Raw genomic sequence first — 27662 nt, 5'->3', positions numbered from 1 at the left:
CACACACACACACACACACACACACACACACACACACACACACACACTATGTGTAAGATCAAGTTCTGAAAGAAATGCGTTGTTAAATAGTAGCTTTAATCTCAGGATATATTAAAGACATACACTTTTATGCTCTCATTCTCAGTGTTCTTTCATTAGGTTAATGCATAGTGGGCACCATTAGGTTCTTGACATTTCTCTCATGCAGTAGTTAAATTTACTGAGCCATCTGTAGTATTCCCTATCCTAAGTATAGGAAATACTGTAAATACCATAAGTATGTTAAAAATAGCAGTGCAGTAAACATCAAGATTTTAATGATGCTCTCAGTACCCCTTTTCATTATGAGAACTGAACACCGTGTGACCGCTGTGATGGAACATTTGTGACCCACTTGTTTCTCATTCCATTGAAGCCATTTTTATCTTACAAAAGTGCCTTTTTGAAGATTATATAATGAGGTTAGGGTTAATGCGCTTCAGAACTTCTCTTGTTTACATTCTTCTTTCCATTTCTTTCATTACAGAGTACTGGTTATTATAGTTCCATGGTTCACAACATGAATTTCTTCCAACTTCCAAATTGATTTGTCTTGGTTTTGCCCCAGATTTTTCAAAATATTTCAGCATACAAATTGTTTGCTTCCCTTAGGGTGCACAAGACTTGATAGGCTGTGGTCTGAACACATCGTTCTTACCAGTATTCTTTGTTTTCTTGTATTCCCCCATCAGTCTGTCAGTACTCTTCTGTTGTCTCTTGTCTTATATTTAGATGGTAATCTGTTTTGGGCCGGGACTTTTTGTTCTGTGTTTGTACAGTGCCTATCACAAAATGGTGCTGGTCCATGACTGGAGCTCTTAAGTGCTACAGTAATACTAATAAACAGCTTCCACCCTTACATTAAAGTCCCCTAGCAGGAAAGCATATTCGTGTTTTGGAATCTTGCTGATGGTGGTGTTCAACTGGTCATAGAACTGGTCCTTGATGTCAGAAGACAAGGAAAGTGTTGGGGCATACACACTCACAACGTTGACTGGGCCCTCAGATGTGAACAAGCATAGTGCCAAAACTGTCTCTGATCCATTTGTAGGTGGCTCAGTCATCCTCAGTAGTGAGTTCTTGATGGCAAATCCCACTCCGTGCTCTCAGGTTTCTTCTGCGCTTTTCCCCTGCCAGAAAAATGTGTAGTCTTTTTCTCTGAGAGATCCGCTTGATGCTAGCCGTATTTCCTGGAGGGATGCAATATTCATATTGTCGTTTCAGCTCGTCATTGATCATGGCAGTTTTACTTGCATCATTGATCTGTTGAAGGTCCTCAGATAATCCAGTTGTTATGGTGCGAACACGACAGCACCCTATCTTTAAGGATGTTTTCTTTCTTTTACTTGATTTGGCTGGTGCATTGGTTGTAGTCCACTTGTCAAGTTATAAAACTCTAAGCTCCAAGCACCCATTGAAACAGGCAGATTGTGGTGGGACAACACCTTATTGTTTGGGGGCTGCCCAGTTTTATGGCGTGCGGTGATTGTCCAGTGAAATAAGATGATCTCTCCCACTGTCGGAGACAGCCCCTGGCACTCAACTCTATGCCAATTGAGTAAGAGCTTAGAACCGATGACTGCTGCCTCCTGTATTGTGTCAATGCGTGAGGCGAAGCTGGAATACCTCTCCAGGGCACAAGCCTGGGCAGCTGATATGTAGGCCCTGAGTTGCCCATGCATCAGGACCCCCCTCTCGGTGTCAACGGTAAAATCCAAAGGAGAGGAAGAACCAATACATCTGGTACCCGATCTGCTGCAGGAGTTGCTGGAAAGATACTAAAATATTAGTATCTGACCGCCTTTTGGGCTCCACTCCACATTTTCTGTCTGTTTACTCTCATAGCCCTACGTTCTCCCAAATTCACCCATAAGGCAGTGGGGCTTTTTTGTCAGGGGGTGCTCTCTCAGTCTTACAGCCTCCCGGGCTACCCACAAGGCTGTGGGTTTGGGCTCATCAAATTCATATATGAACTCTCAAGGTGGAATAAACTAAAGGTTCTCTTTAATTGGGTGTTCTCTGACAGGCCTTCAGATGAAAGTGGAATAGCTATATAATGTGCACAATTGGGCAGTACTATACCATGTATAGAAAACTTCCTGACTTTTTCTAATAATTGCCTCATCATTCCCTGAAGCATGACATTTATTAGCAAGAAATTGGCTGATTGGATTGTAGGATGAGACTTGGAAAATAGGCCCCCAAATATTTTTAGAGCAGAGCCCTCCAATAGGAAGAGTAGCTGTTGCATATCAGTGTTTTACTGGAAGAGCTCTTGTGGGGAAGCGTCATTACGCTTACTTTCCTGAGTAGAACTTCATCCACTGAATTAAAACAAAACAAAAAAATACTAATGAATGTTTAGTATCATCCAACCTATTTACCTTAAAATGGTATATTCAAAATATATCCTGCAGTATTCTAAAGGTAATTACCCTTAATTTCCCATTGGTGCTGCTGGAGCATTAGGTAGCCAAAAGAAATGGCTTCCTATGGAATATGCACATGCGGACAAATCTAAGGCCTCTGTAGAAAAATGCAGAAAATCTATATAATTCCTGTACATCCTTCAATGTTGGAATATAATAAACTAGGTAACCATTTAATTAAACCATAAGCTTTGCAGAGACAGTCTTTTAGGTTAGTTGATACAATGTTTAACACAATGGTCCCTGAGCTGTGATTGGGACCGCTAGGTGTTACTGTAGTATGAATAATAAATAACCATTTTGGAATTCCTCAACACATCCTTTTTTCTAAAGAAGCCTAGTTCTAAAACCTAGATTTCCATTCTTCATTGAAGACAGTTTAATGATGAAACTAAAACATTATTAATCTCCAAGTGCTTTCCCTTCTGGAATAATGCTACAGGTGTATTTAGCCTTCTGGAAAAATGCTGACCCCAGCTGTAAAAGTAGTTCCTGTACCCTGATACATAAATTAGCTCTGGTTGTCAAGTGTGAAAATAAAGACAATTCCAGTCTAGCATATTTAGTCACTAAAGAAGGCTTCACTACTAAAGGGTACAGGACTGTTAAATTTAAGTTCCATAGTGTATTAATTAAGGAATGTGTCTGGCTGGTCAACTGCATTGGTAGAATTTCTGTCTAAGGATCTATGAGTGAAATATTTTTATCCCTGTATACTTAAGCTTTTTCATTTAATAATTTTTAAAAATATACATGTTGATTGTGGCTAAAATGTTCCCTTAATAAATATTGAAAAGTAATAGGACATTCCAAATATGGATACCTATGCACACAGCTTGGATATTAGTGAGAAAAAAATTACCTGTTTGATCTTTGATCATGCAAACACTTTTGCACATGCTTAACTTTACATTGCACACAGTGGGCCTTACATGTGTAAGGTAAAACGCATACATATGTGTTTGCAGGATCGAGACCTTAGCATGTAATTTATTTAAAAACAAAACAGTGTGACTGTCTCTATCTCTAGCTATTCATCTGGCAGACAGTGCAATTTTGGAGGGGGTTTTCACTAGAGGATAATATAATTTAGGGTTTAGTTATCCTTTTTATGTGTTTAATTTGTCCAAGATTAAGAATATCCTCTCTGATTCCTGTTACAATATTTAGTAGGCTTCAAGTTAGACTCTATACTCTCCCTCCTCTTCCTTTTTTAGAGTACTATTACTGTTTTAAATAAAAGACTATAAAGGCAGGTAAAATGTAAGTTTTAGACCCTTACAATAGTAATCTGGATTCAAAAATGGAATCAGGATTAAAAGAATAATTAAATTCCAAAAATCACTCTGTATGTACAGGAACATCAAACTAAAATTAAAACTGTTAGTAAATAAACATATTTAAACTGAAATTATTTTTCTTATTTTCTCCACCCTTGCCCCTAAAAAGTCTCTATTGAGAACTAGAAAGGCTGTCACTTTGTAGTCTCAGGAGTCAGAGATTAATAACCTGATTTGCAATTTTCTGTCTAGAAGGGAAAACTCATCCTTTAAATTAAGCACTGCCTTTTATTCCAATCAACAGAAAAACACGAATCTTCCATGCACAACTTCCATCCATATTCTTTAAATTACTTCCCTTATCTTTCAGAGAAACTTCTTGAATGTGAATTTCTTTGTCAACTGGTATGTTAGCCTAATTTTCTCTAGTGTGTGCCAATTTAACTTTATACGTTGCCCTTTGTTATCACTGTTAAAGAAGCAGCAACAACAAAAATAAAATAAAATATACCTTCTTTGTGACCACTGCCTTCCTATGTTCCCATAATCTTATCTGAAAACATTTTCTCTCATGTCTGTACCTAGTAACTTACCTAGTTAAATAGCAGTAGTGGGTAATTGCATTATCTAACATTATAGCATTATAGGATGCAATTTATATGAAAATATTACAAATTAAAGTTGAATTTTGTTGCATAGCATGTTAGCGCTAAGAATGTTAAAGTTAAATCCTAATATTAACAGAATGACTTCCAAAAATGGGTGAGTTGGGATATGACACTTAAGGATAAATTTTCAAAGAAATCTGTGTAGAAGCGAGGTAAATATAAACCGTATATTGTTGTGTTTATTTGTAGCCATGTCAGTTCCAGGATATTAGACAGACAAGGTGGATGCGATATCTTTTATTGGAGCAACTTCTATTGGTGAGAGAGACAAGTTTTTGAGCCACACACAGCTCTGTATAGCTGAAAAGGTTGTGTCTCTCACCAACAGAAGTTGATCCAATAAAAGATATTACCTCATCCACCTTGTCTCTCATCCATATATTGTGTCATTTCTTAGGGATACAATCATTCTGAACGTAGATTTTGGAAAAAATTAAGGCACATACAGGTATTTTGAACTGCAAATCGTTTTTGCAGGATTAAATGCAGTATTGTTAGGTGTATAAACTAGATAATCTAATAAATCTTTTATTATATGTAGCTTCTTTGGTTCCATGATGGATCTTTAAAGAATAAAATATAGAGTAGTAATGGAAATTTCCCATGTCTCCTGTATTGGTTTAAAATTCACTGGCTGGTGATGTATGTGGAAAGATTAACTTACATTTTTGGTAGATTTGGCTATTTTAAACTATCCTTTCTAAGTGTTTCTTAATCGGCATTTAAAAAATAACAGAATTGAATGCATTTTTTACTCTTTCTCTTTATATTAAACCGTACTTTTAGTCGGTCATATCCTGGATTCCTCAGTCAGAATTTATTAACTTTTTTTTTAATCAGGCAAATTCCCACTGAAATCAATAGAATGAGTATGGGTGCAGAATTTGAGCCTATTAGAATATATATTTCACAAATTTTTCTAGAATTAAATGTGGTAATAGTAAATCTGTGTAATATAAATATAAAGGTATTTTGCAGTTTTTTTTCTTACTGTATTTTGTATCATAATAAACAAATTATACTTACATTTTAGCAATAGTATGATGATTTTGTATGGATTCTATTAGTTGTATCCTTTACAAGCAAACTGTACGAAATAAATTATTTATGAACTTTGTAAAATGCTGTTTACATTAAACTCTAGTAGCAATTACATTTTGTGGTGGGCAACATGGATGAGTGGTACACACCTTCCGCATGGAATTAGAGGTCCAAAAATGTAACCTTACATGTGTTAGGAAATAATGGAACTGTACAGCTAAACACACAAAGGAGAACGGAATAGTTTGTAATTCTTTTAATGCAGAAAATCTGACTGTTTTGTTGTTTATTTTTAGGGGTCCATTCAGTGTTGTGCGGCGATGTATCAACAGAGAAACTGGGCAACAGTTTGCTGTCAAGATTGTCGATGTAGCAAAATTCACCTCAAGTCCTGGATTAAGTACAGAAGGTAAGGGAGGACTTTAAAGTAAATTCTTGCTGTTTATTTGTAAAACAGTTGTTTTTTCTGTGACGGACTTCCAGTACCTAATTGCTAACTTTGAAGATCCTGTTTGTTCAGTGTTCCACATAAGTCTGAACCAAAGACTTCCTGCATCTGAAACTTGGAAATGAGTGCATCCTGCTAAATCTGCTCAAGTTTTAGTAGTTTTCATGGTTGTCTGGTTATAGGACTATGTACTAGGAAAGAAGTTGTCTCAGACCTCTTCGGTCCTGCCTAGAATCCTTTTGGAGAGGAAGTACTTTTGGTTAGCAGAAGAAGATGTACAGAAAGGAAATAAACTAATAAAAGCATGTCCATCTATATATTCTTTTCAGCAGTCTGGATTTAGGAAGTAATTCCTTATGAGCCATTAACTTGTCTGTGCTGAAAAATCCTCAGCATAAAAGGGGCAAAAGTTATACCAAGATGATGATTATACATAAAAGATTACCACCAACCCACACATTTTTAAAAACAAAATTCTTACCTCACCCAATCTGGTTTAGGGCAAACCACTAAGCCTTTTCTGAATTAAATTTGAAAATGATGTAACTTTATTTTAGGTGGATGAGTAGTTCAGTTTCTTCACATGGCCAAGGAAGACGATAGTGTTCTTTGAATGATTGTCCATGTGCATTGCACTTCTGGTGCTCATGTGCATGAGATTGGATTCTATTGGACGGCAGTGTCCCTGGATGCTCTTGTGCACCACCACTCTACCCACCACACACATTTGAGGACGTAAAGGGTGGAGCAATCCCAGCTATCCCTCCGTTCCTTCTTGCTGCCTATGGCTGTAAAACGGAACATCTGCAGTGTCTGCTTCTCTGCACACTCTGCAACTTTTCTGATTGTTGTGTGTGTATGTAGTGATATAGTCAGAGTAGTGTTCTCCTTTTTACGCTAGTTTGGGGATAACACTAATGGTCTAGACAGTATTTGGTCCTGCCATGCGGGCAGGGGACTGGACTTGATGACCTCTCGAGGTCCCTTCCAGTCCTTGAATCTATGAATCTATGAATCTAATAAAGGGGTGTTATTTTTAGGGATTTCCAGGTTCTGGGATTTTGCTGGTTTGGCTGAAACCTGGAGTTCAGAACATCCCCCTCCTTAATGTAGCTGTTCTGTTCAATGCAGGACACTCAAGGTGCCTTTTTCCTTTCAGAATGGGGCCTGTCCCTTATAGATGTTGGTGATAGAAACTTTCACATTTTGTTGGGAAGCCCATTTGAACAACCTTGAAACATAAGGTATGCAGACTCCTCAGAAAACACTACTTCACCTAAATGTTATGGAGCTAAGAGCTATTTGTTGGGCATGCATGGTTTTCCTCCTGCTTCTGAAAGATTGGCAAGTCAAATCACGATGCACAATACAAAAGCCATGTTTTATGAAAACAAATGAGGTGAGCAAGTTCCATCCCTCTGTCAAGAAGCTTTGTCTGTAGAACTTTTGTATCCTCCATGGAATTGAAAGCAGTACACCTCACAGGATTACAGAATGTGCTAGAAGATCACCTCAACAGACACTTCAGAAATGACCATATGGACAGTGAAGGACACTGTCCAAACATATTTCTCAGGGTGTCATCCAACCATAGATCTCTTTGCCACCAGAGAAAACTGTGGAAGTGTCAAAAGCTTTGTTCCAGAGGAAGACCCAATGAGGGAATTGTGTCCAATGCATATATGATACCCTGGTTCCAGGGCCTGAGTTGTGTTTACCCTATAATTCCATTAACCCTGAACATTCTCAGGAAGCTCAGGCAGGAATCACCCAGGATCATCATAAAAGCTCTAGCATAGCAGAAGCAGTTCTGAGTCTCAGATCTAAAGAGTCTCTCCTTCCAGCCTCCAATACCATTGCCTCTGCAGCCAGATGTATTATGTCAAAAAGACGGTAAGATACGCTATATAGATTCATACTCCCTGGACCTCATGGCATGGATGCTGGCTAATATATCTCAGTTGAACAAGTTCTCTCTACTGATGTCACAACATTCTTATCCACAGTACAAAGGACTCTACAAGGTAGACTTATTTTGCAAAGTGGTTCACTATCTAAGCACGCTAGTTATTTCAGTCTCTAGCTCAAATACCCAACGTACTGGACTACCTTCTATTATTAAAGAACTCTGGACTCTCCATGGCTCCCTGAGTGTTCATCTCACAGCCCATTTGAGCTCTCTACCCTTCAGTTATGGATATTCCACATTTTCACACCATATGGTAGCTAGATATCTTAAAGACCCTATGAAAGTAGCGTCCCTCTCCTTGAGATCTAAATGTTGTACTGGCAACGTTAATGAGCCCACTTTTCAAGCCATTTGCTAATGTACTCTTTCTTCTTTCCATCAAAGCAGGCTTTCTGGTAGCAGTACCATTGGCCACACAGGTGACTGAGCTATTAGGGCTAATTACTCCTGGGGAAATTCTGCACCATTGCAGAGCTGCTGGACGCAACTAGGGGCCGCTGGACTCTGCAGAGTCCAGCTCGCAGTGAGTGGAACGCCCAGCCTGGTGGGGATGGAGGCTTCACACTCTCGCTGTCTGGCTTGATCTTCATTCTCCCGGGGTTGGGAGGAGGGCATGAGAGACCCAGCTCTGGCAAAGGGTGCGGAATGGGAGGGCTGCAGCACATCATGTCCCATGGCGGATCAGTAAAGAAGCTGGGGGAAGTAAAGGCTCTAGGGGTATAGGTGTCTGGGCAGGTGGGGGAGGGGGATGTGGGCTCTGGGGGTGCTCACTGAGGCTGGGCTCTGGGGGCCCCAGGCAGCCCCTCTCCAGCTACTCCCAACTGGAATTAATTTGTTGTAAGGGATTCTTTATCTACTCCTCGGGGAATCTTTTGTTGTTGTTGTCTGTATTGTTGACATACTTGTTGACAGGTATTTTGAAATAAATTACCAAAATAACTGAAACTGGAGTGATTATATTGTTATTTTGCAAATAAAATATGCAGACTTTTTAAAAAAATTGTGCAGAATTCCCCCAGGAGTATATGGTGTACCAAAGTTCACATGCAAACTCCTGGAGAATATGGTCTCTATTAAGAAAGCTGAGATACAATACTGCAGTGTTTCAAAAAGATTGTTAATTTAAAAACTCTTTACTAAAAGAAAAGACAGCAAATTGTGAACTTACTGTTGTACTTACTATAAGAGGCTTCAGCCTGGAGTGAATTTTTACAGGAGAATTATAATCATAAAGATCTCTCTCTCTCTCTCTCTCTCTCTCTCGCAGTGCAAATGACTTTATTCTAACAAAAACAATCAAGCTTTGAAAAAATTCTATCGTCTCTGAATAGTAGTTGTTACTATTATAAACTGCTGTAGCATATTGCCCGAGTGACTGCTGGCTTGTAAGGAAAAAACTATTTACAGCGATGTTCTTTCCAAAAGTACACTCCATATGTATGGCACTTAAATACATGGACATAAAAAATTACTTAGTGGCTATGCACGTGTTTACAATGGTTTAATAATAGAAAGAAGAATTTCATTTAATGCCTTGTAATGGTGTCTGACACCTAATAAATATAATATAGATTGAATTCTATTGGAGCTAAACATTAGTGTTCACGGTCTTGCGTATTGTGTTTTATCAGTTTCTGTAATGTTGTAATTCATCAGCTCTAATACAGTCTATTGATACCTTGTCACTGTTCAAGTGGCTGCATGGTCTACTCTACTGGATTAACACTGGGTATTGTGCATGATAACACACTACTGCAGTATTGCTGTCACTTCGTATTCTTTGTCCTTTGCAATATACAAATGTATATGAGAAGATGTAAACAGTTTGAATATTTTTAAATATCAATATAAATGAGGTTATCCTGTACTTTCTAGAACATTCTGTCATGGAAACATGAAAAATTAACGATGCTTTATTAAACTCGTGAAGTCTTTAAAAATCTAATAAGAATACCAAAATAATCCATGTAATTTCAGATAATTGTTAATAGTAATGCTCTAAATTGTTGTTAAACAGAAATGTGAACAGTGTTGTCCTTATTTCTGATACTTTTATGCCTCATGTGAAACTTTTACTACGCCTTTCTTTTTTTTCTCTCATCACGCTTTCTGTAGCATTCTTCCTTCTCTTTTCTTTTCCAGTTGTGTGCAAAATCTTGCTTATTCAAGTAAGGATTTTAAAGTTTATGCTAATAGTTTCTTTAGCCTGTTGGCAGGAGAAATCAGTGTATGTACATTATTTTGCGTCCTTACCCTGAATGGTGACTGACACCATCATAACACACACTGTCTACAAAATTTGTCTACGTTTGAAAGGCAGTTTTGTGCATTTACTGTGCGTGTCTTTTGCATGGATTTTTTTTTTTCTTTTCAAGGGCCTAATCCAGTGTTGCATCTAATTTTTCTCACCCATATGCGGAATGAATTTTATGCGCACCAATATGGAGGTGATGTGTGACACACAACCTTCATATTGGTACACATAACAAAATTCATGTGGTGGGGATGGGGCCGAGGAATTCTTGTGGGAGGGAGCTCAGGGCTGGGGCAGAGGGTTGGGTGCAGGGGGTGAGGGCTCCAGCTGGGGGTGTGGGCTTTGGGGTGGGGCTGGGGATGAGGGCTTTGGGGTGCAGGAGGGTGCTTTGGGGATACGGCAGGGAAAGAGGACTCTTCCCCAGTGCTCTCTCCTCGCAGCAGCACCTGGGCTGGGGGGGGAGAGGCGCCTGTCCCTTCTGCAGGAGCTCTGGGACTGGGACTGCAGGATAGCCACCCCTCCCTTGGCCCCAGCAGGTCTGGGCTCGGGGGGCTGCTCGGGCCACACCTGGTTCTGGGCTGCTCCATGCTGCCCTGGCTGCAGCTGGGTCTGGGCTGCTCTGGGGGTCAGGCCACGTTGCGCCCGCTGTGCCAGGGTCAGGCCTGGGGGAAGGTGGTTTGTGCATTGGCCTGCTGAACCCAGGGTTGTGAGTTCAATCCTTGAGGGGGCCACTTAGGGATCTGGGGCAAAAATCAGTACTTGGTCCTGCTAGTGAAGGCAGGGGGCTGGACTCAATGACCTTTCGGGGTCCCTTCCAGTTCTAGGAGATAGGATATCTCCATATTATTATTATGTAGGCAGTTGTAGTTTTCACAGAGGTTTGCAATTGATAACGCTACTGTTGCTAGGTAATTATCAAAAATACCTAGCTTTTATATAGCACCTTACATCAGTAGGTCTCAAAGTTTAACATCATTATCCCCATTTTACAGATGTGATAAGACTGTTTTGTCTTCTTCAGTACAGGGCTGTTTAGAAGATATATAGCTTTTGTCTCTTTGCAAAGAAGTTGAGACTGAGCAAGTAGCTACTAGCTGATGCAAGGAATGGTCATGGGCTTGTCTGTAGGGACTTGTGCTTTGATCAGTGAGAGGAATGACTATAAGGTGCCTCTCAATTTCCAACATATTGAATTGATGTGTACCTGATCTTTCCTGGTTTTTAGACGTTTGAGTTTTGCTGAACATGACATTCTGGAAGGGGATATCTCTGGATAACCTTAATTCTGCATTAATGAATGGTTTTTGTCAGGGAATTTCCTAGAGGTGTGTGAGGGTGTTAAACAGGAAGAAATGTGTTGTAGGAGTTAGTGATCATTTAGACAGTTATAGTTCTCAGGTAGCTTTGCAGTTGATAATGTGGCTTGGTAATAACAAAAAGACCCAACTTTTATACAGCATTTTTCATCAGTAGATCTCAACAAACTTTGTGATTATTCCCATTTTACAGATGGACAAATGAGGTACGCAGAGGTGAAGTGACTTGATCAAGGTCACCCATCAGGCAGTGGCAGAGCTAGAAATAAATAGTGTCAGTCCAGTGATCTTTCCAATAGTTCACACAGTTGCCATGTGGTTCCTAAGAGCTTCTTCCCCCTCCTGTATGTTTTGTTATAGTGGAATGGGGATAATGGTCATGCCTGGAAATGTTTGCAATGTGTAGTTGCTAATAGGACTGACGAGAGAAGTTTCATCCATGGTGTGTCCCCCAGAACCTTGACAGTTTCATCACATGGCGCTTACAGTAACCTTAAGTGTGTGAGAAAATGTGTCAGTCTTCTCCACTTCCTGCCGCACAATTCCTTGCAACCTGTAGCTCCCCCGCCAACATTTCCAGCCCCCTCCTTCCCATTTCCATTCCATTAAGCTATTAGTTGGCACCTAGAAGCTGTTAACATAAAAGAGTGTGTACTCATTTCCTTGGTTATTTACCTTGAGCTGGGCTCTCACTCCCACTACCCATGCCCACCTGTGACTCCTGGGCTTGTTTCAGACAGGCTTACCCAGCTATGCTGCAAGACCATGCAGTTATCTGTCTCTCCCTTATACCAGATCCCTCCTGCATACACTCTGGCCAGCCCCTCCACCCTGCACAGGGGTGATATGTATCTTAACTATTTATTTTTCTGGATTTTAGATGTTTAAATTTGCATTACCTTCAGTCTCTGACTCCGCACTTCCCTAGCTCACACAAAGGGGCAGGGAGAGTGGCTCAGTGCCTTGCAGAGGGGTAGGGTTCGCAGGTCCCTGCCACCCCTAGAACTCCAACTTGCTCTGCTACCCCTCACATTCTTCAATCTCTCCCATTTAATACCTACTGCCCATTCCTGTAATGCCCCATCCCGTGCTGCAGATCCAAACCTGTCTCCTTCCATTCCCACCTGCTCTTTCACCCCAATCACCCCTCCCCTCCCTGTGAGCTTTTGCATGTGTAATTCTTTTTCCCCCCACAAATAGTTTCATGCCTTCTGAATATTTTGATGTACTCAGATTACATTCTTAAATTAATAAAATAAATTTGGGGGGTGGGGGTGGAGAGATGGGACTTTGACAAGGCAGATTTTGTCCCAGATGTTTACAGTTCATTCTCAGACTTCTTCACAAGGTGGGTTTCAAACTTCAAAGTTTCAAGTTTAGAGAGGTGTTAAGTGGTCCATTCATCTAAACCAGATGTTCTTGGATGAAAGAGAATACCCAAAGGAGATGAATAGAGCCTGAAGCAATAGCTCTGAGACATGTGAACTACTCCATTCATGTCAGTGGGTATTCCCGCCCTGACCCAGTGCTGGGGATTTTTTGTTTTGAGAGAATCATAGAATTGTAGGACTGGATGCAAAGGCGCCAACTCCCTGAGTTCCTGGGGGGTGCTCGACCCCCACCCCACCCCTTGCCATCCCATTCCACCCCGCCACCTCTTCCTGCATCTCCCCTCCCCCCATCCTCCCTCTCTCCCCCAGCACCTCCTGCATGCTGCTGAAAAGCTGATTGCAGTGGGCAGGAGGCGCTGGGGAGGATGGGGAGGAGCTGATCGGCAGAGCTGCCGGTGGGTGCTGAGAACCCACTATTTTTTTCCTGTGGGTCGTCCAGTCCTGGAGCACCTATGGAGTTGGTGCCTATGACTGGAAGGGACCTGGAGAGATCTTCTAGTCCAGTCCCCTGCACTCAAGGAATGACTAAGTATTATCTAGAGCAGTGGTTTTCAACCAAGGGTTTGCGGTTTAGGGGGTCTGCCAAAATAAACCAGAGAGCAGGGCCGGCGTTAGACTCACTGGGGCTCAGGGCAGAAAGCTGAAGCCCGAGCTCCGCCGCCCGGGGCTGAAGCCAAATCCTGAGCAACTTAACTTTGAGGGGCTCACTGTGGCGTGTGGCTCTGGGCAATTGCCCTGCTTGCTACCCCCTAATGCAGTGGTTCCCAAACTTTAACAACCTGTGAACCCCTTTTACTAAAATGTCAAGTCTCGCGAACCCCCTCCTAAAAATGAATATTTCCAGGGATTTTCTCCTTTACCGGAGTATAAATTATAAAAGCAGTGATCTTAGAAATATAAAATTTGTTTTTATAACATGCTTATTACACACTATTTATTATTAACTATTATTTATCATTACAGTATTTTTATTACACTATGAAAACGACAACACTCTTCCAAGATCTCACTTTCGTAGCTTGTATCACTTTGAATAAGCCGGTTATAAGACAAGACTCCTATGTTTCATCAAAGAGTATCAGATTTGAAACAGTATGAAGGTATTTAAGAAGCCAACTCAGAGTTCCTCCTACACAAGCATTCAGATCTTGAGTAGTCCAGGCAAACAACGCACGTTACAACAAAGCTTAAACTTGTTCTTCATAATAATTTTAAAAACAATACTAGCTCCCTATTTAATTTTAAAAACAGCAAAAAATATCCACCTCCCTTTTTTATAAGGAGTCTTGAAGTTTAAATCTCTTCAGTGTGATAGATATGATTGCTTTGATCTGCTTAGCTCTTGGAAGTCTAGGGGCTCCAGGCTGCTGGCCCCGTGCTGCCTGGGGTCCCTAGGGACAGCTCTACCTGCCATTAGAGATTTTTTTCCCGAGAACCCCCTGTAACATTTTGTGAACCCCCAGGGGTTCATGAACCCTAGTTTGGGAACCACTGCCCTAATGTCAGCCCTGGCTTTTAATCTACTTGATATGCAGAAAAACATTTGTGGCACAGGTGGGCTTTCGAGTTTTATAGCATGTTGGGGAGAGTTCTGGGACTACAGCAGAAAGAAAAAGATTGAGAACCTCTGATCTAGCCCATTCCTGACAGGACTGGAAGGGAGAGGTCATCTAGTCCAGGCCCCTTCACTCATGGCAGGACTAAGCATTATCTATTTAAAGTATTTTAAAAGGTTATTGTGCAGCGGCAGGCTTGGCTTGGCGCGTACTTTCTCCAGTAGCTTTCCAGTGGCAACCTCTTGTTGGATATAAGGAGGAGCAATATTGCTCAAAACTGGAAGCCCTGGAAGTGGAGTCGGATGCAGGGTGCTGGAGATGATGCGAATGGCGCCATGTAACTGCATATCCACCAGTTTGGTGTGTGATGATCCACTCCATACTGGTGCGCAGTACTCCGCCACCGAATACGAGGTGGCAAGAGCTGACGTCTACAGAGTTGGAGCACGGGCACCCCATGACGAACCTGCCAGTTTGCTAAAGATTGTTATGCGTCTTAACTTTAGCTGCTGTCTTCTTCAGGTGGGCATGGTAACTCAGTGTGCGCTCTAAGGTCACACCTAGATAGACCGATTCTACTTCATGCTTCACCTCTGACCATTCAGATAAACATTCAGTTCTCGGTTTGCGCTGGTGTGATGAAAATGGAACAAACTGGAGACTGTTTTCATGATGCTTGGCTGGAGGCACCAAGTCTTACAGTAGTTAGCTAACTTTACTATGTCCCAGTTTAAGATGGCATCAAGCTCGTGAAACATCTGGGCCTGGGTACTGCAACAGATGTCGTCTGCATAAATGAACTTTCGTGACTCCGTTGTTGGCAGGTCATTGTCTGAAGATTGAACAGGGTTGGAGAAAGCACAGAGCCCTGGAGTAACCCATTGCTCTGTTGTGTCCAAGCGCTTGTCTTCTTCCCCATATGGACTCTGAACTGCCTATCACGGAGGAACAGTTCAACGGCAGCTGTGACCCAAGGTAGCAGGACCCGTGATACCTTCACGAGCAGGCCAGCGTGCCATATCGTATCATATGCTGCTGTTAGAGTGATGAAAACAGCACCTGTTTTCAAGTTTCTCTGTGAACCACTGATAACTACTCTCTGAGAATGGTTTTCCAACCAGTTACGCATCCACCTTATAGTAGCTCCATCTAGGTTGTATTTCCCTAGTTTGTTTATGAGAAGGTCATACAAGATAGTATCAAAAGCCTTAGTAAAGTCAAGGTATATCACATCTACCACTTCCCCTTGTCCACAGCTTATTACCCTGTCAAAGAAAGCGATTAGGTTGGTTTGAAACAATTTGTTTTTGACAAATCCGTGCTGACTGTTACTTACCACCTTATTATCTTCTAGGTGTCTGCAAATAGATTGCTTAATTATTTGCTCCATTATCTTTCTGGATACTGAAGTTAAGCTTGGTCTGTAATTCCCCATGTTGTCCTTATTCCCCTTTTTATAGATTGGCACTATATTTGCCCTTTCCCAGTCCTCTGGAATCTCGCCCGTCTTCCATGATTTTTCGAAGATAATCTCTAATGGCTCAGATATCTCCTCAGTCAGCTCCTTGAGTATTCTAGGATGTATTGTATCAGGCCCTGGTGACTTGAAAACATCTAACTTGTCTAAGTAATTTTTAACTTGTTCTTTCCCTATTTTAGCCTCTGATCCTACCACATTTTCACTGGCATTCACTGAGGTAGATGTACAATTGCTACTAACTTTTTTGGGAAAACTGAAACAAAGTCATTTAGCATTCCTGCCGTTTCCACATTTTCTGTTGTTGTTTTTCCCTCCTCGTAGAGTAACAGGCCTACTCTGTCCTGGGTTTTCCTCTTGAATCTAATGTATTTGTAGATGTTTTTCTTGTTACCTTTCATGTCTCTAGCTAGTTTAATCTTGTTTTGTGCCTTGGCCTTTTTGATTTTATCCCTACATACTTGTGTTGTTTGTTTATATTCATCCTTTGTAATTTGACCTAGTTTCAACGACAGCTGTGACACTTTTTGTAGTATTCTTTTTTGAATTTCAGATAATTGAAGATCTCCTGGTTAAACCAGGATGGTCTCTTGCCATACTCCCTATCTTCCCTACGCAGTGGGATAGTTTGCTTTTGTGTCCTTGATAATGTCTCTTTGAAAAACTGCCAACTATCTTTAACTGTTTTTCCCCTTAGATTTGCTTCCCAAGGTACCAACTCTGAGTTTGCTGAAGTCTGCTTTCTTCAAATCCATTTTCTTTTTTGTGCTGTCTTCCCTTCTACCGTTCCTTAGAATCATTAACTCTGTCATTTCATGATCACTTTCACCCAAGCTGCCTTCAAATTCTAAACCAGTTCCTTCCTGTTTATCAAAATCAAATCTAGAACTGCCTCTCCCCTAGAAGTTTTCTCCACCTTCTGAAATAAAAAATGGTCTCTAATACATTCCAAGAACTTGTTGGATAATCTGTGCCCTGCTGTGTTATTTTCCCAACAGATATCTGGGTAGTTGAAGTCCCCCATCACCACCAAGTCCTGAGCTTTGGATGATTTTGTTAGCTGTTTATAAAGAGCCTCCTCCTCTTTCTGGTTAGGTGGTTTGTAGTAGACCCCTACCATGTCATCACCCTTGTTTTTTTTTTTTAACCCCTTTTTATCTTTACCCATAGACTTTCAACAAGTCTGTCTCCTATTTCCATCTCAGCCTCAGTCCAAGTGCATACATTTTTGATATATGAGCCAACACTACCTCCCTTGGCTATGTGCCAAGCATACCTGTTCTCAGCCTCAGCAGTCTGTTGTTGGTGTATGCTCTTAGCGTGCCAGTTCGAAGTTCCCTACCCAGAGGATCCTGGCTCACATGGGTGGGAGGGTGAGATAGGGGAGTTGGGCTCAGACCTTGAGAAGACAAGGCACCTCACATCCCAGTTCATATACACCTCTACCTCAATATAACGCTGTCCTCAGGAGCCAAAAAATCTTACCACGTTATAGGTGAAACCACGTTATATCGAACTTGCTTTGATCCACCGGAGTGCGCATCCCCGCCCCCCCAGAGTGCTGCTTTACCGCATTATATCCGAATTCGTGTTATATCGGGGTAGAGGTGTAGTGGTATATGGAGAGGGGCTCTGTCCACCCCAGAAAGGCAGGGATGCCCCTGACCCCCCGAATCCAGCTAACATGACAAGGTGGGATGTAGGAGGTCAGACCATAGATGGCCAGTGGCACCCCAGATCCTGGCACCCACACAGGGAGAAGGACTCAGAAACCAATTGGGGGCAAGGACCCCCAGATCCCAGCTCACATGGGAGGGCAGGGAGAAGGTCTCAGAGCTCCCTAAAGGGACGGGGTCCCCAGATCCTGGCATACACGTGCAGTATAGGAGACTGGTGCTGACAAGCTGCCCTGCCCCTATCTTCCTCTAGTTCCCCTGCTACTCACCCCCATACCTCCTTTCCAGTTTCTCTCCACGTATCACTTTCCCTGTCAACAAGTATTTACATGATTTAAATTTGTCTTACAAAAATAATTTGATTATATCCTCCCCCCCAAAAAACCCCACCCATCAGTGTCAGGTTGGAGCAAGATGCCTCTTTTTTCCCCACTTTAAATTCAGATTTCCACCCTGCGTTGGATTGTGACTTAGTGCCTGGATAGTGCTTGGATTCAGTGACCGTACCTCACCTGTGGAGCCACACAGGTCCTCTGATGTAGAGGTAGCTTTCCAGATAGTTCGTTTTCTCTGTGTGTGTATGCAATGTAATCCATTAGGCTCATGATTAGGTGTGTGAGCCTATAACCGCTTGGCACGCACCTAACTAGAGAAGCAAACTCTTTAAAAATAATGTTTTAATTTGATTTTCCGCAAAGGGCTGGTAGGTGCTATGCACTCTGTTGAGGTAACCCTTAATCATGACCTTGATGCGATTATCTGAATCCTGGTTGAGCTCAGTCTGTATGCAAAAATGTTATCAGAATGTGTCAACGTTAGAAAAAGTTGTTTTTTATCTAGCAGTTGTGTCTTGGGAACTCCCTTGGCTAAGTGACCCCCAAATTTGGATCACTGACTCTATCTGGGGCCCCGAGGCACATAAAATTTGGTTACATGGATTGTTTTGAAATAGATTTTAGTGCACTTAAAACAGTTGAACTTTAAAGAGAAAGCTGGTCTTAACCTTAACTCTAGCAGAAGTGCCTCTTTGCTACAATAAAGTATTGTTGGTTTAGGTAAGCCAGGCATTTAGATGATATCTCAGTAGTTGTAATAAAAATATTTGACTTGTGCTTTGTAAATTGCCATCTTTAGTGCGGGACATAGAAGTGTCTCTGAAAATGAGGAAACAAGGATAGGTTTGTCTACAGTGGAGACTGGCTTTTTAAAATTTCCTTAAAGTTTAAAGCAACATTTGATTGGATGCTGTAAATAGTATTAGTTTCCCATCTTACATAAGATGGGGAAAAAAGCAGAGATTGCACAATCCCTGACAAAATGTTATGCATAGGATTTCAAATTGTGTTTGGCTTCTACTTCACTTGCAAATCTAAACCATACCAGTTATTTTTACAAAGCATCTGCTATTCCTCTGCTTCCCCCCCCCCCCCACCATGGCAGGGAACTCTGGCTTTCTACAAGAAGCATATCTTTCAAATCTGTAACGCTGCTTTGATATTTAAGGTCCCTGACCTCTCTATTACCATGTTCTTTTGCTTTGCTTTTGGATTCTGTTAATATGGCGGTTTCAATCCAGAAGTTGTTTCCAGATAGCTCAGTTGATGGATTTATACCAGCTCGGAAGATGAAATTTGTGGAGCATAAACATTGCTCTTTCCATTCTAACCAGTGAAGTTTTATAAATTAGTAACAAAGTACAGACAAGTTTGCCAATATCCTTATTCTAGTCTTAGTTTAACCACTCCAAAGCTTCAACTAAATAATGCCACAGAGATCCAGGGAGATCACATGGCCCTCACTAACAAACCAAGGACTTAAAATAATCATATTCAGATTTTGATTTTTATACTTTCTTCATTGTGCCAAGATTCACGGTTCCATTATAATGGGTACGCCAGCCTGCTTGCAGCTTTAGACAGAACCAGACCAGTCAGTCACAGGAAGGAGGGGAATGCCCTCTCCTCTGAAGTTCCCAATTTTTTGCCTCTACAGCATCTGGTGGTCAATCAGACCCCTCTACTGCAGAGCTTTTCTGGGGAAAACTCGAAATGCCATTTCAGATTTCTGAGGGCATATCTACACTACAGACTTAGGTTGACCTATGTTAGGTTACAGCCACCACAGTGTTTATTGCAGTGACTGATGTTCACACTACCCTACTACCGTCGGTGGTGCGCATCCTCAGCAGAGCACTTCCACTGATTTGAAGAGGGGCAATGTGGGAGGCTGAGAGCCAGGGCTCTCAGCTCCATGCAGCTCCCCGCCAGGAGCCCAGCCACCCCTAGGCTTCTCACCTCCCCGCCAGGAGTGGGGAGCTGGATGGGCACAGCCTGCCAGGCAGCCGAGGGCAGCTGGACTCTAGCTATACGGCTTTATTGTCAATTTCATGGCTTCATCATGGAGCACTGAAATGGATTAGACAGCCAACAGCCGATGTAAGCAACACAGAGTCTACACATACGCTGTCACCCTAACAACACCGACATAAGCCCTATGCCTCTCAAGGAGGTGGAATTATGATGTCAGTGTAGTAGGGCACTTACATCAGTGGGACAAGGCTGTAGTTTGTACAATGACATAATTAGGTCGATGTAAGCTGCCTTACATTGACCTAACTGTGTAGTGTAGACTAGGCCTAACTGACAGTTTGGCTCAATATGTCTGTCTAATTCCCAGCCCTGTTCCTGGACTGTATTTTATTTTTTTTGGCAAGATTGTCCGCTCAGCTCTTCTCCTTTTGAGGTGTTTGCAGGGGCTGGTGCCCCTTTAGGCTTGAGAGAGAGTGGGATGAACAAAAGCCAGAGGCAAAAGGAAAGGCTTGTCTCTCTCTTTCCCCTCTTATTGGCTATCTCATTAAGGATCTGTGACTGTTCTGGGTGGAAGGCAGTTCTCCCTGTCAGCCCACTCTGGCCAGGTTTATCACAGGCTGGATTGAAGAAGTAAGTTCTGCTGTACAAGAAGCAGGCACCATCTTGGCAATTTGATCTGGTTGGGATTGCCTTAGACTCTGGCCCCCCACAGGAAAGTTGCTGGCTGGCTCCAGCCTCTCCAGCAGACAGGTGAGAGAGTGTGTGTGTGTGTGTGTGTGTGTGTGTAATCTTGTCCGTCCTGCCTCTGCCCCGATTTCCATGCCCTGGCCCCTTGCTCTGGGGACCAACCCCACCCCCATCCCGCTGTGCCCCGATTGCCCCTCCCTCAGCCCCTCATTCCAGGGACCATCCCCTCCCTCTGCTCCACCTAGGGTGACCAGACGTCCCAATAAAATCGGGATCGTCCCGATATTTAGGTGTTTGTCCTGCGTCACGACCGATCTTTGGTTGTCCCAATATTTTATTTATTTATTTATTTTTGCTCCACCGGCAGCACTCGGCTTTTTTTTTTTTTTCTTTTTTCTTTTTTTTTCTCCGCCAGTTGCCCCCCCCCCACACCCCCATGTGTCCCGATATTTTCTTCCTCTCATCTGGTCACCCTAGCTCCACCTTGCCCCGATTGGGCAGGCAGGCTCTGTATTGGCTGGGCAGGCATCAGGTGAATCCCGGGACAGGAGGAAGTGAGTGGGAGGGAGGAGCTTGACACAGCAAGCCCAGAGGTTCCCAGAGGTGCTGGGGCTATGAACTGCCAAGCCTAGCAGTGCCAGGACTCAGCCCCGGCAAGCCCTGGCACAAATTAAGCACTGCTTATGGTCCTTTCTAACCCTATGGTTCTATGAGTCTAGTTAGAAGGGCGACTCCAGTGAAGATGATAGCTTGCTGTAAATAGTTTGTACTTTTAGTTCGTTGACTAGGGAGAGGAACTTTTGGTAACCGTGGAATATGAAGTGCCGTCTCCAAAGTACTACACTGAAACTGCCTAACTTACTTTACGTAATGTTCTCATACTAAACTGTAGTCTTAAGATCTCTAGTTTCCAGCTTATTTTTTCTACCTTCTGTGTCCATCAGGTTCCATATCATGAATAGATTAAAATGCAAAACAAATACAGATGTAATTAGGTTTAAAATTAATCCACTGACACTGTTTGAGATATTGAAGTAAAATGCATCATGGGATGATGATGATGGTATATAATATGGCGTAGGGCTGCTGCTTTTGTGAAACCTCCTCACAGAACATTCTTTTCCTCCTTTCCATTTTAATCTAATTACACTTTTCTTTCATTGCTTTCTTGTTTTGGATGAGTAAGGAGCCAGTGAAAAATGTCTGCTTCTTTTTGCTTCCTTCACTACCTCCTTGTTCATATTTTTTTGTTGAGTTTAGGTTTTTTTTGCCTTGTGCTTATCCCTACATTTTTTTTCTCGTTTAAAGTATGCTTTCCCATTTAACCGAAAGAATTTATATCTAAAAATGGTTTCCTGAAAAAAGTAATAGTGGGAAACCAACCTTGCTGAAATGAAAGGGAAAAACTGCTCTAAAGGTGCCTGTATTTTGCGTGAAGGGGGAAAGGATGTAAAATGAAATAAGCTGCTACTTAAAGTGGCATCAAAACATTTTCTTGATGAATTGTGCATGTAATGGTCTACATAAAAAGAATGGGAGGGAAAGGTTATAATTTTCCATGTCCTGTTTTTGTGCTAAATATGACCCAGAAGATAGAAAGTGTGGTCCTCGTGTAAGCTTTGGAGTTGTGTGTAAGGCCTGGTCTACACTACGACTTTAATTCGGATTTAGCTGCGTTAATCCGAATTAACCCTTCACCCGTCCACACTACAGAGCCAGTTAATTCGAATTAAAGGGCACTTAAAATCGATTTCTGTACTCCACCTCGACGAGCGGAGTAGCGCCTAAATCGATTTTGTTAATTCGAATTAGGGTTAGTGTGGCCGCACACCACCGAATTACTGTGTTTAAATTAATGGGGTAATGTGGCCGCACACCACCGAATTAATGTGGTTAAAAACCGAATTAAGGTTCTTAGTGTGGCCGCGCACAATCGAATTTATACAACCTGTTTCCCAAATTCGAATTATCTAAATTCGGATTAATCCTGTAGTGTAGACATACCCTAAGAAACACCACCACAGTCATTGGCCAGATTCTTTTAAAATCAGCTATGTCTACACTACTGCATATGTTGGCAAAACTTATGTTGCTCAGGGGTATGAATATTCCACCCCCGTGCGACATAAATTACACTAACATAAGTGCTAGTCGCACAGCTTATGCCACTTGCTCCCTCCTGTCGGCATAGAACTTCTTTGCCAGATGCACTGCAGCGGCCCAGCTGTATTACCGTAGTACAGCTGCACTGCATGTGTAGATATGGCCTAAATCAGAAGGCTAGAAACAGTTTAGATACTTTTCTCTCATTTTCTTGTACTGTTCCTGAGACAATTTAGATAATGTAAAGCACTTGCAGAAAGAGGATTATTTTGTATGTACGGAATGGGACATGCGATGGAAACATTGCCATACTTTCCCAGCCATTTATGTACCAATAACTATACTCAGATCACTTAAATTTTTTCTTAGAATGTTCAGTGTAAATTTTATGTTCTCATTTGTCAATTCCTCTCAAAGGGAAATAAAGCAGTGATGTAAACTTTACATGTGACAATCCAAAATAGGTGCAAAAATGCTTGATGTGTACAAATTACTACTCTTCATGATTGTAGCTGAAATCCTGATGTCCTGGAAAAGGAAGTGGGGGGAGCAAGATGCCTAGGAAGACCCAAACCACAATTAAAATAACAATAATTCAGATTACCTACTCAACATCTCCCATCACAGATTAGCCATTAGAACTGTCAGCAGGTTCTCCGATTTGAAGGTAAATTGATTATTAAGGATCAGATAAAGTGAAAGGAAGAATGACTGATGACCAACTGATATGTTTTTTTTTAATAAAATGGATCTTACATTTTGAATTGAATATATGTAATAAAATATCATGATTTCTGATAGAAGTTCCTTACACTAAAAGGTCAGCACCCAAGACACAATAATCAAATAAATTGTCAGGGTTCTGTTGGAACTTTGTTGAAATCAAACTGTCTCTGAAACTTTCTGATTTTGATGAATCTGCACATTTTGAAAACAATTGCTGGAATTTTCCATCCAGCTCTAGTGTTGACCTTTCAGTATCCGAAATCTTTAATGAGAGCTATATCTTACTAAATATACTGAGATGATTGGATATTTAGATCAAAAAAGTCCAGTAACCATTTTATTAAAAGAAAACATACAGGTTGGCCTCAGTTGTTTGGGTTTTTTCCCACCAAGGTCACCCATATTTCTCATTTCCCTCCTCTCATTCGATCAGATTTCAAGACAGTGATTCAGAAACTGATTTTCTTTACCTAATGGCCTTGTTGTTCTGTTTTCCCTCAGATAAATTACCTAACAGTAGCTTTTTTTGCTGCCTTTCTGGTTGGAATTGAATAAATCAAGCTATTTAATTGTCTGTATAGCTTATGTGAAAGGCGTTGATTAGTTCTTAAAGATTCACCACTTAGTAATTTAGCCTTTTGTTATTGGTATGGTGTGGTGAGTCAGAAGTTATCTTTGCAGAGGTATTTTTGTATAAGAATGCCTAATTATGAAAAGATTTCTTCTATTCTTTTCCTTCTGTTTTTGAAAGGATTTTTTATAATATAATACAATTTTAGTCAAGTCTTTTCTTGAGAACAAGCTGTATTAAAAAGTCATGCCAGATTTACTGGTGTTTTGCTTTTCATAGCATTTGATTAAAAAAAATTTTTTTATTGCACCAGAACAGTTTTATACAATAATCCTTTATCTCTGTATCAGAAACAGCTACATATCTGGAATTTGACAAGATAGTTATCACTTCTGTTTGTGCCATATTAGTTTTACTGCTGCTTAGTCAGGGTTTTCTTTTCATTTTGTAGTAGAAATACATAAGGAATTTGTAGGGAACAAAGGCCTATATGCGCTTGATTTTCTTATCACTGCAGTAAAGGATCTTAATCTAAGGTTGGGTCTACAATCAGATTCCACACACACCCCCACCCAAATTTCTCAGTGTTGATGCCACCAGTTCAGTGCTACCAGTGGAAGAGTTAGTGTAGGTATGGCTCCAGCTGCCCACTATGTGAGAGCATTCTTGAGCATGTAGTCAGTGCAAGAGTCTGGCACTGAAAAGATAGGTGATCCATTTACAGACTGCAGTTGATGTGAATACACATTTATGCAACATTTTGAAGCATACAGCTTAAAATGATAGTAGTTATATACTGGTCATACGAATGCCCATATTGGGTTAGACCAAAGGTCCATCTAGCCCACTATCCTGTCTTCTGACAGTGTCCAATGCCAGATGCTTCGGAGGGAATGAACAGAACTGGGCAATCATCATGTTATCCATTCCCCTGTCATCCATTTCCAGCATCTGGCAGTCAGCGGCTTAGGGACACCCAGAGCATAAGTTTGCATCCCTGACCATTTCGGCTAATAGTCATTGATGGACCTATCCTCCATGAATTTATTCCGCTTATCTAACTTGTCCCACAGTTTCTACCATAGCAATGGTGGAACATATTCAGATTTTATCATGGAGCTCTGTTGACACAAATTCAGTATAACAAGAGAACATTTTTAAAGGGTGAGTCTAAATGGCAATGTCATAATGAAAGTGGCCCATATTAGGTGTGCAATTTCTGATGTTTCAGCAAAATTGGAAGCAAATTTTGGATCATCAGATTTGTAGAAATCAACTTCTAGAGAATAAATTATTCCTAACTTTACTCATTCCATTCTTTCATAGAAATTATCCTGTCTTGTTCCAGTTAACACTACCCAAGCTTTTCTGAATAAATTTAAATTAAAAGAAAAAAACTCATTTGTTGTTCCAACATCACATAGCTGTGTAGTATATAAGTGTAGACTATAATCCAACCTAACCAATTTTTATTTATATAATTGGTATAATAGTGGTCTTTCTGTTGAACTATTTCCACAGTGTTCATTTGGGCACAGTCACACAATAGTTGAGGGAGTGTAAGATAATTGCCTTGTGCTAGGGCACTGTACTGTTGCTTTTTGCATGCTGTGGAGGAAGCAGGCTATACAGGCTACTACGTCCCCAACTCACGCAAGGGACTGTGAGTGGCTGTAGATTTGACTACCCACCTCCCATATGTTCTTGGTGGTCTACAGGTCTGTCGCATCTTATGCTGGGGTTATGTTCCGCAGTCAGCGCGTAAAGCGAAAATCGCGTAGAGTCAAAATTACATTGAGTGTAATGGTGGGCGGAATCGCCCGCACTACAGGTACAGTATTAAAATTGTTGTTTTTCTCCTTTTTTTTGTTTTTGCCGACCGCGTAAAGCTGAAATCGCGCATGTTAAATGCGCGTAAGATGCAACAGACCTGTATTTACACTTTTGTGTGCACTGAGGGGCATATAAAGTGCTACAACACATCAGCCAATCACAGTTTAGGGGCATTCCAGAATTTTGAGGAGGCTGGGAGGTGGGAAATTGACTCTCAGGGTATATCTACACTGCAGTGTAAGCACATGCTTGAGCCTGGGCTCAAGGCTAACCCAGTCTTGCATGTATACTGTAATTGCATTAACCCAGAGCAGGTTCCCAGGACTCTGCGGGGCTGGAGGGTCTGAGCTTGAGTCAAGCCAGGACCCAGGGTCGGAGCCCAATTGCTTTGCAGTGTAGCTGAAGCCCTGCTTGACTCAGGTCCTGAGAGTCAGCTGGAAGTATCCCTCAGTTCCATGGGACAACTTCCTTTGTCCTCTCTATCCCAACAATCTGTAATCCACTCTATTGAAAACCGAAGCTGCCGCACTCCCCTCATGGCAAATGGCAGCAGCTGAGGTCAGTGTTAACCCATTCTGTTCTCATCACTGATCTGGAAGCACACTATCAGAGAGCCTCCTGAGTTGCAATGGAGAGAGAGCCAAGCCTTTTGCAAAGTGAGTTGCTTTCTGGTAATGTGCAGGGTGGACAGTAGAGTTTTCCAACAGTGCACCACGATCTTAGAGCTAGAGCGGCCACATTTCGGGTGAGGGGGAGCTCAGGGGGCTCTGGGTTATGGTTACTTTGACTCAAGTCTGCGTACTCCAGTGTGGATGCCAGAGCCCTAGGTACAAGCCTGGGTTAGAAAAGTCTTAATGTAGGATTTAGATACAGTGTAGACATTCAAGCCCAGGGTTCCCTAACATGAGTTAGCTGACTCAAGTCCTACTAACCCTGAGCTTACACTGCAGTGTAGAAATACCCTCAGTCAAGTTTCTCCTTCCCAGGCTGCTGCATGCACAACATGCAACACTTTGCCTTGGGCTAGATTGCAAGCTGATGATCTCTCTCTCTTCAACGCTTAGCCAGACAGTCGGCCGTACCGATGGTTCGCCGTTTGGTCCATTCCTGCGCAACTGCAAAGGCTTGACGGTCTGAGAGTCCAACATCAGAACAGACTTGATGAACCTATGTAATGGGGGTGGTGATCTAGCCCTTTATTTTCTGTTCATTTGTTTTTGTTCTTAAAAATAATTATTTGCTCTTATTTTATTAATTGAAACAGCTTTGATACAGTGTCTAAAGTACACCTGTTGTTGAAAATTTTATTGAAAGCGTTCTATGAATCATCTTGGTTTGAATTGTAATTGCATGGGCTCACATGATGGAATGGCCTTGCTCCTGTTTTTTGGTTTCTACTTTTTGCACTGGTCTATTGGCATATGTTTAATCCTTATTTTATGGACAGTAGTTTACTAGGGGCTGTGTATAGCCAATTTTAAAGGTAAAATGCAGATGTTTTTTCTGAACTCTTTAAAAATAACTGATTCAGTATAATTCTTAAGAGGGAAACATATATACAGCTTTTGTTCAAAATGTTTTAAGAGCAAGGCTGTTGACGCTGTGTAAAGACATATTTTGATTAGCCAGTTTGGCACTTGTCTATGTATAATATGAATGAGAGTGTGAGTGCTTGTGCAGATGCTTCTCATCCTGTCTCTCAGCCCGATCTGACAAAAACATGTAACCATATTTGAAATGTGAAGTGGGGGAATGTGTCCATTGCAAAACTAATAAGTTTTTTTGTGCTTGGATATCTCAAATGAGTTATTTTTTAAACTTATTTGCCATGGAATTAGTCATTACTGAGGACCAGAGGTGTAGTCCTGAATGTTTAAGTGCAGGTGCTC

At 41.5% G+C, this 27662-nt stretch overlaps 1 protein-coding gene across 5 annotated transcripts in view; it reads left to right on the top strand.

Moving 5' to 3' along the window:
• The window catches only part of LOC113406346 (peripheral plasma membrane protein CASK), a 406853-nt gene that overhangs the window by 115972 nt on the left and 263219 nt on the right, over positions 1 to 27662 (top strand). For 4 of the 5 annotated variants that reach the window (XM_026650702.2, XM_026650698.2, XM_026650696.2 and 1 more), the window contains exon 2: positions 5754 to 5866. The exons of the other annotated variant lie outside the window; for it this stretch is intronic. In XM_026650702.2, the coding sequence (XP_026506487.1) occupies positions 5754 to 5866 (113 nt within the window). The remainder of the gene's footprint in view (positions 1 to 5753; positions 5867 to 27662) is intronic. 5 annotated transcript variants of the gene reach the window in all.

Source organism: Terrapene carolina, unplaced genomic scaffold (assembly GCF_002925995.2).
Source record: "Terrapene carolina triunguis isolate 2854851 unplaced genomic scaffold, T_m_triunguis-2.0 Scaffold26, whole genome shotgun sequence".
Classification (NCBI taxonomy): domain Eukaryota; kingdom Metazoa; phylum Chordata; order Testudines; family Emydidae; genus Terrapene; species Terrapene triunguis.
Note: the sequence above shows the minus strand (reverse complement) of the source record. Positions and strands in the feature narration are given on the sequence as shown.